The sequence below is a fragment of the Cupressus sempervirens genome, chromosome 11 (assembly GCF_028749045.1).
Source record: "Cupressus sempervirens isolate cs-2001-9-10 chromosome 11, ASM2874904v1, whole genome shotgun sequence".
Classification (NCBI taxonomy): Eukaryota; Viridiplantae; Streptophyta; class Pinopsida; order Cupressales; family Cupressaceae; genus Cupressus; species Cupressus sempervirens.
In genome coordinates, this window is record NC_143128.1 from 796,758,982 (window position 1) to 796,774,638 (window position 15,657).

General features: G+C 35.6%; 1 protein-coding gene across 1 annotated transcript in view; it reads left to right on the forward strand.

Annotated features, from left to right (window-relative positions):
* The window catches only part of LOC149531985 (protein unc-13 homolog), a 117,691-nt gene that overhangs the window by 27,592 nt on the left and 74,442 nt on the right, over positions 1-15,657 (forward strand). Inside the window, exons 8-12 of the mRNA XM_089811386.1 lie at positions 3,886-4,053; positions 4,142-4,252; positions 4,458-4,667; positions 4,801-4,902; positions 15,184-15,414. Coding sequence (XP_089667512.1) covers positions 3,886-4,053; positions 4,142-4,252; positions 4,458-4,667; positions 4,801-4,902; positions 15,184-15,414 — 822 coding nt within the window. The remainder of the gene's footprint in view (positions 1-3,885; positions 4,054-4,141; positions 4,253-4,457; positions 4,668-4,800; positions 4,903-15,183; positions 15,415-15,657) is intronic.

The window sequence follows — 15,657 nt, forward strand, 5'->3', positions numbered from 1 at the left end:
TGCCTTCACAAGGCTTCAAGATGCACATATCTTTCTTCTCACAACTTCTCCCTAAATCACTCCCAAGTGTAAATATAAGATTTGGCACATGGAGCCCATACTCCACGTTTTTCCCTCTTCCCTCCAAGGGAAGAAACTCTACACTCAAGGGTTGGTCCAACTAACCCCTTCACCCACAAGGCCACTACTTCCCTCCCAAGGGTGAGTGATGCCTTGAACACCCATAACAATATACAAGGAAAACAATAAGAAAACATATTCCATTCAAAAAACCCATTGTATGCAAGCAACGACACTTACAATACCTTTTTGTAACAAGAACATGAAATACACAAGATGAGAAGAAGACCAACCTTGGTCCAAGCTATGGCAAGGTAGTTGATAAAGAGCTCCTTTCCCCATCCTCCAAAATTCTCTAACTCCTAAACTTCTCTCCAAAGTTGGAGAGTTGGCAATGGTTTGCCAACCATGGAGAAACCCACTAAAAGGGCTCTACACATTTCCCATGATCCTCTTGGTGAAAGTATGAGCTCTCATTGATCACTCTTCCTTTACCCTTTCAAATTCTAACTAATAAAGGTGGCTATAGAAAAGGAGGAGGTCCTTTTGCACAAAAACAAAAGGTTGCCTAACCAAGTCATGCTTCCAAAAGTTGATTTTCGTCCATCTTGGAAAACCGACTTTTGGAAGGCCTCCCAAGTCAACTAAGGGTTGTCCTATGGTTAAAATTGACCCTTACCCATAGGTATACCAAGTGGGCTTGCTAAAAGAGGCCTAATTAACCCTAGGTGCTTATACAAACCCCCCAAAAACTCACCTAAAGTTTACATACGAATTCCAAGAGATTTGACCCATCCTAAGGCTCTCTAACCAAGTGGGTCACATGGGGAATCTTGTAGGGTACTATAGTCAAGCTAGGCTTCACGTGTTCCTACGTGGACATGTCACAACCACATATAAATACTTCACATTTGTCAAGTGACACCATATTAACACATCACAATGCACATGGCATGCCCACCTAGAAATTACACATTTGCAATTAACAATAACATTTAAATACATGCAAGCAATTTACGCTTACGAATAAAACACATTTACAAATGAGGTTTTGTCTCTTCAATAGATGCAACCTTGGCTGGTTGTTTCACAATATTTGGTTCTAGTTCTCCAATTAATTTCCGTGGACTTTTGTGCACATCTGAATTCAAATATCAGCACCCCAAGAAATCACATATATGTATCTACATAACAATGTGCAAGAATCATAACATCACATAATTCAAATCACCTTTCAACCGATTTAATCTAATTCTATGTTTTTCCAATATACTATATACAACATGAATGATTAACATTTAAACCATAACTATCTTACATCAGCTTAATTCACCATCTACAAAATCATTTCATATAGAATATATCCATCACAAAATTATATCCTTCCAGTAGGTTGAACATAATGAAATTATTAATAGTATCATTACGAGGTAAGCATCAAAAGATGGAGTAATTAATGATAACATCAAATATGTCAGCTATTCAGGAGGCATGTTTAATAATGTTAAGTGAAATAGCCAATCATCATGTAGAAAAAGTCACATTCTATGACATCAATCCTTGTTGCTATAGTCCAATCCACAAATCATCAACATGATGTATCAACAAAATGAGTCTAACGTGAAAATGTATCAAATGTTATGATGGGCTCGTGGCGGAGCCTCTCACCACATAACATCCCTTCAGATCAATTAACCATCATAAAATCACTAGAAATATTCAGTCATCTTCAGGAGGTAAAGCATGGAGAATTAGGTGCCTAATTCATAGAAACACTTAAAGTTAATTGGTTAGGATGTACGCATAATGATGTCACATAATTTTGACAATCAACCATCAGATTAAAGAATTACAACCCATGCTTCCCATATAGTCTGAAACATAAACAATAGCGTAGTAATTTAATACAATAATCTTATCGTGCAATCGCTTCTTAGTCTAATGCAATCTATATCTATAATCCCTAATGCTTTTCTCGAAGGAAGATGCCAAGTTATTCTACCCTACTAACCATCAATAATCTCTGAAAAGGCAGGAAGTATCCCCAAGCCCTCAACCTAGGTCATTCTCTAATATAGTGACACATCAAGCCTTTGTTTAGTAAGTCTAACCACATCAACCTAATGTAACTGACTAGGAGATCCAATCATGGAAAAAGATGAAAAGCTATATCAGTCTCAAATAGGTTCTTGCAATTAATCAAGTGATGAAGGAAATGTCATACAAGAAACCCTAGAAATCTTCTTAATGACATCCCTATGAAAAGTTTCTACATGAAGAAACAATAGGTGATTCACAACAATATTTTCCAGGAAAGCCATCACTTTATTCTCAAATGAAATGTCTCATCTCATATACTTAATCTTTCAATTCCTTTAATAAGGGCACTTTTATAAAACTTGGGTTTTATTAAGTGCATAAGAGGAGGGGCATTACAATGTTTCTGATTTTTTACAGCTCTGAGATTAACAGATATTTAGAATGCAGCAGTGTTCATCCACTGCCTTGGGTACCACCTCTTCTCAGAACGACACTGCGATTCCCTCCTGACTAATACCGCAACGTGGTAGCCATGCTGGGCATGGATTGTACTTGGTCTGGTTTTTGCCAGATCAAATTTTTATCCAGTATCTGTGAAGCCTCATGGCATAGCTTCTGCAGGACAAGAGATTGAAATGTTTTTTATTGGCTAGTGGACAACAATATTGGATCAAGAGTCGAGGCACATTTGGCCGTTACAGTTTAATCTAAGCTTCAAATATTATTATCATTAGTTTCTAGATTTGAACTTTACAAGTTCGTTGTTTCCACGAGGGGACTTTCTGTCTCATAATTTTTGTATTTATACTCGTCTTATACTGTTTAGTAGGGCTTATAGTTAACAACTTTGTCTTTGGTATCAAATCTGGCTGGATCCCAATTTTTTCCAATCGGTTAGGTTTTTCAGTTTTAGTCTGGATATTTCAATTCCTATAGAAATTTTATTGAATCTATTTGGGGCTCTTGAAAAAATCGTTTTTTTAATCCTGGTAACTGTGTTGTTTGGTGTAAATAGTTTTTATTGACATTTCAAGATCCATAGTTCTTTTTAGCTTAGTAGTTTTATGGTGTTTGATATTTTTTTGGAGTCATATTCACTCACATCAGTCATTTGCAAACATAATATTAAAATGAGTGCTTTGAGTTCCGTTCCAGGTGTTGTAAGAAGTAAATTCGCGTGGTTTTAATCAGAAAGTATGATTTCCAATCACGTGTCCGCAGTCTTATCTTTGAATCAGTCTCATGGATGTTTGTTTCAATATGGCTATGAAAATATATTTTGTAGGAGATTTATCCTATTCATGATTTCATCCTATGGACGCTAGCAACATAGACAGTTGTGGTGATTGTGACTAGCAAATATTCTATGTTCCTTAGTCTCATGGATGTTTGTTTCAATATGTGGCTATGAAAATATATCTCATAGGAGATTTATCCTATTCATCCTATAGTTACTAGCAACAAAAATAGTTGTGGTGACTGTGACTAGTGGCCATGCTATGTTCCTTATATACAAACTGAAAGTTTATTGTATGCATTGATGTCATATTAGGCATGATGTTTCTTTGCAAATTGTTAAACAAGATAAGTTAATTGAGTTATTCATGTATTTGTTGATTTTTTATGGATTTTATCTATTTGTCAGGTTTTATTGTAACTTTAGTTGGAGTTTTCTCTTTAAATTTTCTTTTACATCTTCACTTGCAGTGGAGGATTACAGTTTATATAACTAGATTGATTTTCTGCTCATAAAGGTGTTCTTTTCGAAATATTGTGTATCTGCAGATCTCAGAATTAATAGATATGCAAACAAGAGAGGGTTTGCTTTCTGCTGCAGCAGGTACAGTGTCCAAAAGAATGGATGCTCTTTTGATTCCCTTGGAACTTTTATGCAATATTTCAGCTGCTGAGTTTTCTGACAGAAGATTCTATTTACGATGGCAAAAGCGACAGGTATACACTATTAGCAGTAAATTGGAGTCTTTTCCCTAAAAATATCAGCTACAAGAAGTAATCTTTTTTTGTTTATTTTTTGGTCTAGCTAAAAATTCTAGAAGAAGGGCTCATAAATCATCCAGCATTCGGGCTCAAGGCAACTGAGTCAATAGCAGCTGAATTCAGAGCTCTCTTATTGAAGATTGAAGAAGCTGAGGTACATGATTATAAGAGGTAACTCTTCTTGAAGTATTTCAGAGGAGTTCAATTTTTAATTATCACAAGAGAACGGGGATTAAAAGAGTATTTTAAATGTTTTGCAGTTTTAAATATTATGGTACTTTGTGCATGTTTCCGAGATTTCAGCTTTTAAAACTTTTATTGAAGCCATAATTTCCTTGCTTTTGTACATTGTTGTCTAGGGTCTTCCTTCTTCAGTAGGCTCAGCTCAGAGGGCAGAAGCTCTACGAGTGTTGCGAAGAACCACTCTTCAAGTTGCTGGAAGACCGGCAAAAGTTGATATATCTGGGGAAGTCTGTCACTGGGCAGATGGCTATCATCTAAACATTCAGCTCTATGAGAAATTATTGTGTAGTGTTTTTGACACCCTAGAAGAGGGCAGACTGCTTGAGGTACTGTTGTTTTTATTCTGCGCTAAAATGAAATTTAATTTCTAATTTCTGATTGTTTAGTAAATTTCTTCATACCATTGTGATAAACATATGTTTTCATCTCATAATGGGATCAATATGTAATTCTTAACAGGAAGTCAAAGATATTCTTGAGCTGCTCAAATTGACATGGCGTATTTTGGGAATCACACAAACTATGCATGATACATGCTATACGTGGGTACTGTTTCGGCAGGTATAATTGGAACTAATCTTTGATTGCTTGTTCTATTTGTGGGGATTTAATTGCTAGCAAAGAGTAATAACTTTCTTTGAAGGGTTGCTTTGTTTCAATTATCTTTATCTCAAATACAATTGTTTTTGCATTTTATATTCTTTCTAATTAGAAAGAAATGGTAAACCCTTGTCTCAGCACCTTTCCTTGTGTAGAATTCTAGAAAGGAAAAGAAGAACTAAAATTACCCCATCAATGATCTGTAAATTGACTGGGTACCCAAACACCCAGGCGCTTATTGATGCTCTCTATATGACCACTCAAAACTACCCCTGAACAAGCAATTATTTGTTCAGCAGTACTAAAACCATGGGACACTCATGTATTTGCATTCGTACATCACCAAACAAGCATGGAAAGCAGCAGTAAGAAACAAGTGACTCTCTGAAACATGATATTTGACATAGGGAACCTATAAACAGGGGAAAAATCCAGTTGAAGATGCAAATACTCCTCAACTCACTATGCAACAGTCATGTACAGCCAAGTATGTTATAATATGGTCTCAATAGGACCTACAAAATTCTCAAGCAATCAACAGGAGCCTATACTAGCTTCATTCAGCTGCTCTATTTGAAAATCATGCTCCAATGGTGGCAATAGTGTGCAAACCACTGGCTACATGAGGTAAAAATTAATGCCAATCTACTTGTAGCATAGTTGGAAAACTTGGACTTGGTGAAAACTTCCCAGGCCCAACAAACTCGACTTGTCATAAAACTTAAACAACTTAAAAAAAATTCTTAAATTTTACAAGAAACTCATTTTTCATTTTGCAAAATTTAATGATAAGTTGCTTCCAGTGAGTCCATAAGTGACTACAAATGCATTTTCTCTCAAATGTGATTGATTTAAATGCAAATTGAGTACAAAATGACATCCTCATGTGTAATGCTGGGTAATAGCCTGAAACAACATGAAAGTTAGAAAATAAGTAAATTGTATTTGTAAAAATAAAAGGAAATACGACATTTTACATCTTCCACTTCCCCAATCCCCTGAAAACTAGAGGAGAGGTAGAATTAGAGGGTTTAGTCCTTGGAGTTTGTTGTGTCTCCTTTTTATATCTTGGCATGATAAGCTGCCTCCTCAACCTCATCAATGTCATTTAATCCTATATCTTATATTGTATCCACCTCCTCCAATGCTCACCTCTCAAAATCGAGAATCTCATCCTCAGTAAATAATGGATGCTGCTCATTCCGTGCTGTCCAATTGCCATAAGGTTCCATCTCATCTAAATTTATGTGATCATATGATTTGTCCTCCACTTCATGTGCAGAACCGAAGGTTCTATTGCATAAAGACAAGGTCATTAAGGAATTTCTAAGCTAATTTGTTCCTCTTCTTAGTGTGGATTGCCTCAAACAAGCTCCAATTGCATTTATTAGACGCACTGCAGGGTAGGCATAAAATTGGGAGGGAAAATCTTTGGAGCATGTCCACCCCAGTTCGCCTTCTAGGACTCTACAAAATAAAACATTGATGATTTTTCAAACATAGATGCAACATTTTGCATTCAAAAGGATTTAAAAAACAAACAATAGATAACCTACCTTCTCTTCAAACTTGCCTTTGAATTAAACCCAAAAATTGCTTTCAATCTTGTGTCCACGATGTAAAAATGTTGCAAATGGTGTGTTTGTTGTTGGGGAAAGTTTTTATCAGTTGGAGAGCATAATGCTTGGATGTTTTTGTAAAGTTTCTGCAAATTCTGTTTTAAAAAAACTCAGACTTCTATAATATCCTTTATATTGCTGAAGATGATCTTCTTAATGCTCTGAAGATAGGAGGAGTTATCGCTTTTAACTCTGATCTGAATTTGTTTTATATCTGCAATAGATTCATATAGGTATTATTGCTTGAGGGAGCAGACTTGTGTTTATTGTGGGTCCTCAAACTACAATAAAACCTACCCTTTCTAACAAGACCAAAGGGCATGTCCCTTAAAGGGACATGACCCTCTCTAGGTTGGCCGAAACACCACTAGTAGAAATCGGCACCTAGAAGGAAATAATACAATGTTTAACTAACATAACCATTTGTTATAGTTAATACAAAATATAATTTCTGCCAAGGATTGCCGCCCATTCTAATGCCAAGTCTAGTGTATATATATGCTTTCTATGATATAATGGGTGAAGATTAAGGTGCGGTTTGCACTTCTCAGACCATTATTATTATTATGTTTAATATTTAACACTCCCTCTTAACTTGATAATCATACTGAGAGAACATATTTGGCATCATCAATTATGATGAATAAGCATAGATTGATACTCTATATCTATCTAAATCTTCTTAGAAAAATGGTATCATGTAACATATGATACTAAGTCATATCACACTATGACTTATCACTTTATACTAGTGATGTTAGTATTGCATGTAATGCAATACACAGGATAAAATCTGAAGAATGATTAAGTTCTTCATTTATCCAGGTTGTGATTCATAGGAATTGGCAAACCTATATCACAACTTGGTCTTGAGTTAAGATCTACTAGAACACAGGATAAAGTTTGAAGAATAAATTCTTCCTTTATCCAAGTTGTGATTGATAGACATGGAAATTTTTATGTCACAAATGATCTTGAACTCACCTAGATCAATACATTATCTGAGGGATCGTCATCTTTCATAATGTCTTTAATACAAGTTCTGAAACTACGCTAACTATGCCCTTGAATTAGTTTTGAAACGGTGAGATTTACTTGCCAGACGTTCACTATAGAGGTGTGCTACGTTGGTTGTCTCAGAATCCCATGAACTCCTCTAACATTAAGCATGTGTTCACTGTATAAAACTAAGAGTATGCGGATATTCACTTACATATATCTTCATCAAAATCTTCAATCCGGAAATGTCTGTTCCCTGAATGTCATCCAATCTTCTAACTAAAGTTCTGTAGAAATCAACGATGTACATCCGCCATATCCTCCTCCTGTTCTTTAGTAATTCCAACTATTTGGCTGACCTTCAAATATCAAATTGAACGACAATTTGTTAATGAACTGTGAGGTACTAGGTTTGCGTCTAGTCTCACACTTTTCCTCAAGGGGTTTCATCCTTAGGGAAAATCCAGTCACATTAAAGCAACCTCCTGAAACATTCTTTAATATTTATCATATACATCGTTGTGTTCTTTCTCAAGATGGAGTCTCTTATTTATAACCTCGAAGTGAGGGAAAAGTGTTGGAATAAGAGATGTGGGATAAAACACCAATTTCGTCTTCTAGTCACTTAAGTCACTTTATAAAGTGAATGCCTTATTAAAACATAAAGTACTTTGATACATTAAATGATGAACTTAAGACAAATCTTCCCTTGTGACTGGCAGGCATCCTTATTGGAAATGTCGTTAATCTATCCAGATGTAGAGATAGATTAACTAGGCGCCAAAAGAACTAGCACGAAAGAGTTGACATGACATCCCAAGTCTTTCATCTCGAATTCTCTAATTAGATCTTTTTTGCATTGATCTATGAGATGATCATCACTTGTTATTAGTAATTCATCAACATACAGTATCATAATTACCATATCATCTTTATCTCTTTTAATATAAATTTGGATCGGCTTCATTTTTGGAGAGTCCTAAACCGGTGAGATACTTATCAATTCTTTCATACCAAGCCCTTGGAGCCTGCTTAAGCCCATAGAGAACTTTCTTGAGCCTGCAAACAAAAACGTAACGATCATGAGTTTCAAATATACTTCTTTTGTAATCTTTCCATTTAGAAATGTTGTTTTTACATCCATCTGATGTACTTTTCATCTCTTTGATGCAGCAATGGCTAGGACTGCTCTTAGAAAGGTGTATCTGGCAATAGGAGCAAAAGTTTCTTCGTAATCAATCCCTTCTTTCTGAGAGAATCCTCTGGCTACAAATTTGGCTTTATATTTTTCAATGCCACCTCAGCAGCATGCTTTATTTTAAATATCCACTTGGAAGAAACAACAGTTTTTCCTTTAGGTCTAGGAACAATTTCCCAAACATCATTCTTCATAGTAGATTGGTATTCTTCTGTTATAGCTTCTTTCCAAGCTGTATGTTTAATAGCATCTGAAATATTGGTTGGTTTTGATTTAGATAAATCATTCATGTTTGCTGTATAACTAGAAAATCTTTTGGGTCTTTTGCTTTCTCTGATTGTTCTAGAAGGTGTAGCAAAGTCTTGTGCTTCCTCGACTGTTTTAATGGCCCAAAGTGGTCTTTTATTTGAATTTTGAGTTTCTCCAAGATTTAGGTTTTGAATTTCATCTTCAATTTCTTCCATGTTCTCCCTCTGAGACTCAGACTCAGTATTTATTTCAGAACTAGGTAAAGGAGAGGGTTATTCAAAACTTAGGGCTTTTTTGAATGCTAGATCTTCTTCAAAAATTACATCCCTACTAAGTTCAATATTTTTCTGCCCAGGTATGAAAATCCTATATGCTTTAGAAGTTTCACTATACCCTACAAAAATACCTTTCCTCCCGGAGGGTTCTAACTTAGTTCTCTTTTCTTTTGGAACATAGATATATACAGGGCACCCAAAAATTCTAAGATGACTTATATTGGGTTTAACCTTAGTAAATAGTTTAACCTTAGTAAAGACTTCTTTAGGAGTTTTATCTCTAAGGTAGGAGTGAGGGTTTCTATTTTGAATATAGACAGCAGTAGAAGAGGCTTCTGCCCAAAGAAAATATTCTAGATTTTGATCAAATATCATAGCTTTAGTCGCTTATATAATTGTTCTATTCTTTCTTTCTACTACTTCGTTTTGTTCTGGGTTATAAGGAATGATATACTCCCTCTCAATTCTTGTTTCTTTACAAAACCTTTTAAACAAATCTAAGGTGTATTCTTCTCCATTATTAGTTCTAAGAGTTTTAATTTTATGTCCTGATAAATTCTTAGTTAATGTTTTAAATTCTTTAAATCTCTTTAGGATTTCTTCTGATTCTTTACATTTTAAGAAGTAAATCCAAGTTTTCGTAGAGAAGTCATCCATGAACAAAATATAGTACCTGAATCCTCCAAGAGAAGGAACAGACATAGGTCCACATAAATTTGAATGGATTAATTCCAAAACATTGTTGGTTTCTCTAGTGCTATCATGAAATGGACTTTTGGTGTTCTTATCCATAGCTCACCCTTTGCATATGCTTGAGTGGTCTTTATTTAGTTTAGGTAAACCAGTAACCATCTTCTCCATGGTTGATAAGGTTTTGAAATTTAGAGGTTCTAACCTTTTGTGCCATATCTCATTTATGTCTATAGCTTCATGAATTAAGGCTTGAATAGGTTGTCTAGGTTCTGAATTTAATTCATGCAAATACCTTTTTCTCTGACCAATCAATTTTGCTTTCTTAATTGAGGAGTTCTTTGCCCAGGTTATTACTTTACCGTCCATAGATGCAACATTATGCCCATCATCTTCAAGTGCTGTAACTGAGATTAGATCTCTTTTTATTCCTAGTACATAGAGTACTCCTTTGAGAAGAAGAGAATTTCCTGATTTTAGTTTCAAGGTGCAATTTCCAATTCCTTTAACGAAATGTGCTGAATTATCACCGATGGTGACTTTGCCATTAACTTTTCTTGATATGGAGTCTAGTGCTTCTTTCTATCCAGTAATATGTCTAGATGATCCACTATCAAACACCCATGCTTTATTTGAGACTTCATTTGATAGTGACGAATACAATACACGATTCTCAGGATCATAGTTATCTTCTTCCCTAGTAATATTTGTACAATTCACTTATTGTTTAGAATTCTTCAAACAATTAGATCTATAGTGTCCAAACTTTTCACATCTGAAGCACTTTATTTTGGATAGATCTTTCTTAGATTTGTCATTCTTTTGATTTCCCCTTTTCTTCTTGAAATGCTTCTTCTTGCCTTTATAGGAGTTTGTATTAAGAACATGAAGTTCTTCATCTTCCGTTTTCAATTTCCCTCCTTTCGTTAGTTTTCTAGATTCTTCCTGAAGACAATCTCCCTTAAGTCTTTTGAGGTCCGGAAGATTATCTCTGGCCCGGCCCCCATATATGAAGTTGAGTTTAGATGCGAACCAGCAAAAGGTTTTTATGGCTCATATGACTTAACTATTGCCCAGAATTGGGCGATTAATCTAATAATAGGGCCTTTTTTCTAGCATTCAACTCATCAACCTCATGATGACCTTGCCTTTAGAACAGTAGACAACTTCCAGTTGCCCTTGAGAATAGTAGGGCTCGACTCTCTACGTAACATGCCCGCAACTAACCATAGAATAGTAGGCTCGCTCCCTTGTTGCAGAACACAGGGGCCAGTCTCCTTAGAATAGTGGGGCATCGTATATCGAAAAGCTAGTTCTTTCCTTTCTTACCTTTTCCTTCACCCCCAACACCCTACTATTCTAAGGCCTATAGATAGTAAGGGCCGAATGGTAGGGCATGAAATGAGGGTGAGCCTGCATAAGAACCATTATAGGCCCTTACAGTTGCCTACCATCTAGATGAGTGAATAGTTACCTCGAGACAATATAGAAAAATAATTGATTCTATATCAACTTTTTAATAGTGATACTTGTATGCATCAAGTCAGCCTGTAGAGTGTCGAACGGGGAACCCTACCCTATGCCGGCTCTCCCTCCGTGCTCGTCTGGGATTCTAGTGAGTCTGTGCGAAAGTTTCCCATGAATTTGGTAATCCATCTATAGCCATCAGTTTTAGTTCTACGTCACTAATGATGGTTCTTATACTTGAAGTTCATCTCTTAGGTTGACAACCCTTTGGAAGTAAGAATTCATCGATTCTCCCTTCTTTATTTGAATGTGATTTAGTTGCCTTTTTAGTGCGAGACTCTAGTTGCATTGTTAACTTCATATGCATTTAGTAGTGCATTCATCATAGCAAATGTTGTTTGATGTTTTGTTAGCATGGGTACGATATCATTTTTCACTCCAGCTAATATGATCTGAATGGCTTTCCTTTTTCCTTTAATCTAGAAGGATTTATGAGGTTCAACTGTAGGTTGTCTGGATGCTGATTCAACAAATTGTTTTACATCATTTTCTTCAAGAATCATCATGATTTTGAATTTTCAGACATCAAAGTGTTCTTTCCCATCAAACCTGTCCTCGGGTCTAATTGTATATGCCATTGAAGATAGGAGAATGATGCTAGATATACATAAGGTTTGATTACTTAATTTGCAGAGCCTAGGTTCGACTATTAGAGCTCTGATACCATGTAAAGTTTCTACAAATTCTGTTATTAAAAAAACTCAGACTTCTATAATATCCTTTATATTGCTGAAGATGATCTTCTCAATGTTCTAAAGATAGGAGGAGTTATCACCTTTAACTCTTATTTGAATTTGTTTTATATCTGCAATATATTCGTATAGGTATTATTGCTTGAGGGAGCAGACTTGTGTTTATTGTGTGTTCTCAAACTACAATAAAACCTACCCTTTATATCAAGACCAAAGGGCATGTCCCTTAAAGGGACATGACCCTGTCTAGGTCGGCCCAAACACCATTTGTAGAAATCGGTGCCTAGAAGGAAATAATACAATGTTTAACTAACATAACCATTTGTTATAGTTAATACAAAATATAATTTCTGCCAAGGATCGCCGCCCATTCTAATGCCAAGTCTAGTGTATATATATGTTTTCTATGATATAATGGGTGAAGATTAAGGTGCGGTCTGCACTTCTTAGTCCAGTATGATTATCATGGTTAATATTTAATAGTTTCAATCAATTATTTGCCTTTTTTCACATTGAGCATTTTTCACTGTCATTGGGAAATAATGTCAAAAACTTTAAAAGTTTATTTGGTGAGTGACTCCACAAAAACCCACGAGTGGAAAAAGTCGACGATAGCTCACTTACTCTTTGAGTTTTCCAACAATAATGTGCAATTCTCAAGTATGGTTTAAATAATGCCCAACACATTCCATAAGATTTTGGACATGTAAATCACCTCGGAGGTGAATTGAATAGACAAAAACTTTGTATTCTAAGTGTCCATGCACAAAGTTAAATTTGGTAGTTCTGCGACGGATTAATGCACATTTGTTGGGGTGAGTGTATCCCAAGGCAACTATCATGTTTGTTTGGTGATTGGCATTTTGATGCAGTGCAAGGCAGGAAAACCCCCAAAGGAGATGTCCTAGCCTCCAAAAGAGACCACACAGTGAAAGTATAAAAATAACACAGAGTTAGATCCAAATCATGCCAACTCTCATAATAGAATCATAAAATTTAAATCCAATATGCCCAGCTGTAAGGCCTTCTGGGCTATGACCAAATAGATAAAGAATTATAATAGTAATTCTACAAGATCTCGCAAGATCCAAATCCTAGCTAGCCCAGATCCACAATCTGGTAGAAAATACCAAGAAGAATCTAAACTTGTGCTCGCAAGCAGCCAAGCAATCTTCTTGTTTCCCAAGCCGCAACTACTAGCTTTGCTCACAAACTTGGGTCCTCTCAGCTACTCCATCTTCTCCATGGTGGATGATAATGATTCAAGACTCCACAAGACCCTCTACTTATATCCAACTAAGCCACAAGTCGGCCTAGCAAGTTACAAATTAAATAAACTTACATTAAATGCATAGTTAAGCCACAAGCCGGCCTGCAACAAACATTAAATACAAAATAATGCCACCTATGAAATTCCTTTTTCCCTCTTTTCTCCATTTTTATTTATTTATTTATTATTTTTCCCGTATTTTTGTCACTCTCTCTCCTCCACAATTTAAAAAAAAAAATATAAATTATGCCCCATGATATTTTGTGATGCAAGATGCTCTTGCATCACATTTTAGCTAGAGAAATTGATGTGTTGACCTAATATTCAAGCGGCGGATCATCACAATTAGCAAAATACTAAGTTACGTTCCTTGCAAACTTATATTCATCCTAAGATGTGCTGGAAAAATTCTGAGTCTCGAACAACCTTGCTTACAAGTCATTGATACACAAACCAATGCCCTGAAGGACAAATGAACAGACAGAGCCCTCTGTATTCCAAATCTTCTATGTGCATGGACAAGTTTGTGAGTTCTGCCAGTGGACTAAGCACATCTACTGGGGTGAGCGAGTGCTTGCTAGGGAAGCAAGCATGTTTGTTGGGTGGTTGACATGTTAGATGTGACAATTGATGGATTCACCGCTTATTCAAACAGTGGACTTGTCACAAGAAATACTGAGTTCTGTTGCACACGAACTTGTCTTCTCCCCTATGACACTCTCTAGCATCCCAGGTCTTTAACAACCTTGCACACGAGTCATTGACATGCGAAGCAGCATCCTAGAGGTGAAATGAACAGACAAAACCCTTTCTATTCCATGTTTTCTATGCACAGTCAGGAGTTTGCAAGCTCTGCCAGGGGCTAATGCACATTTGTTGGGGTGAGTGAGTGTTTCCCAGGGTGACTAGCATGTATTTTTGTTTTTAAAATCCTAACTGTCAACTCATATCTTGCTTGGAAAATACTCGCTACAGTTATGAAGTATAATTTTTTCTTGAGTCCCATAAAAATTTTGAATGGATGCTTGCAAAATTTCTTATGGTTATGAAAGCAATCCATAAAATACCATTTTTATGCCACAGAGCTTTCCTGTTGCAACGTACCATTTTGTTAATATAACAAATATACTTGATAGAAATCTGCCAATAAATTACTATAACAAGCTTGTCATTTAGAAACCACAATGATTAGATGTCTTGTATTTAAAAATGTATAGTAGAATATGGAAAAGATGTACAAGCAGTATATATGTGCATTGTGCAGTCACGCAGTGTGTAATATTCATGAGAGGAGTTAGATTAGACTTATCAAACTAACTTCCAGAGTTAACTGGAAGTATATGTATATGTCAATTTATGCTATTTTCTCCTTGAAATGCCTAAGAGTATGCATTTCTCATATTTTCTGCTACTTGCATCTTGCAAATTGGCTGGTCCATACATCTCTTTGTTTGTAGGATTGAAGAAATAAATTTGGATTTGTCTTGCAAAAGGTGCAATAAATTAATATTTTTAAGAGTTTTGCATTTAAAGTAACATCATGATGTAAACTTCAGATAATATGGTAACATATATCTGGATTGCTTGGTTTTAAAAATCTCTACTTTGAATGCCTTTCGAAAATTGAATGACAGAACATTGTATTTTCTGACCATCTGTTATTTTGCTTGGGTTGAATTTATCCACAGTTAAAGGTGTTCTTATAAATTGTTATGGTTGAAAGTTTGTTATGACAGGTGAACCTTTCCTTCTTCAACATGCAATCCTGCAGATGAAAAAAATATTATCATATGGACAACGAAGTGCCGAAGAAAGGGCTTATATGCAGAGTCTGTGTTGTGCAGTAGAAAATGATGATGAATATCAGGAACAAACCTTTATGGAGTCTTTTCTCTTACCAATCAAGAAATGGTGTGACAAACGGCTTCGGGATTTTCATTTGATGTCTTCTAAGGTTTGCTAACGGACACAATTACTTTATTTTTTATTGCTTACATGGTTGGAAAGTATGCTGTGAATGTAAGGAAATATTTTCATTATGTGGCTGCTCCTGTTTATGAATTTTACAAGAAAGATGTACTGCATAATTCAACTGGTAGCCTCTCAAGAGCCAATTTGTATTTTGGCAATGTTGTAAAATGTCAAAGTATTATCTTGACAAGTTGCCAGATTTATTTTCTATTTCTCATGTTTTATT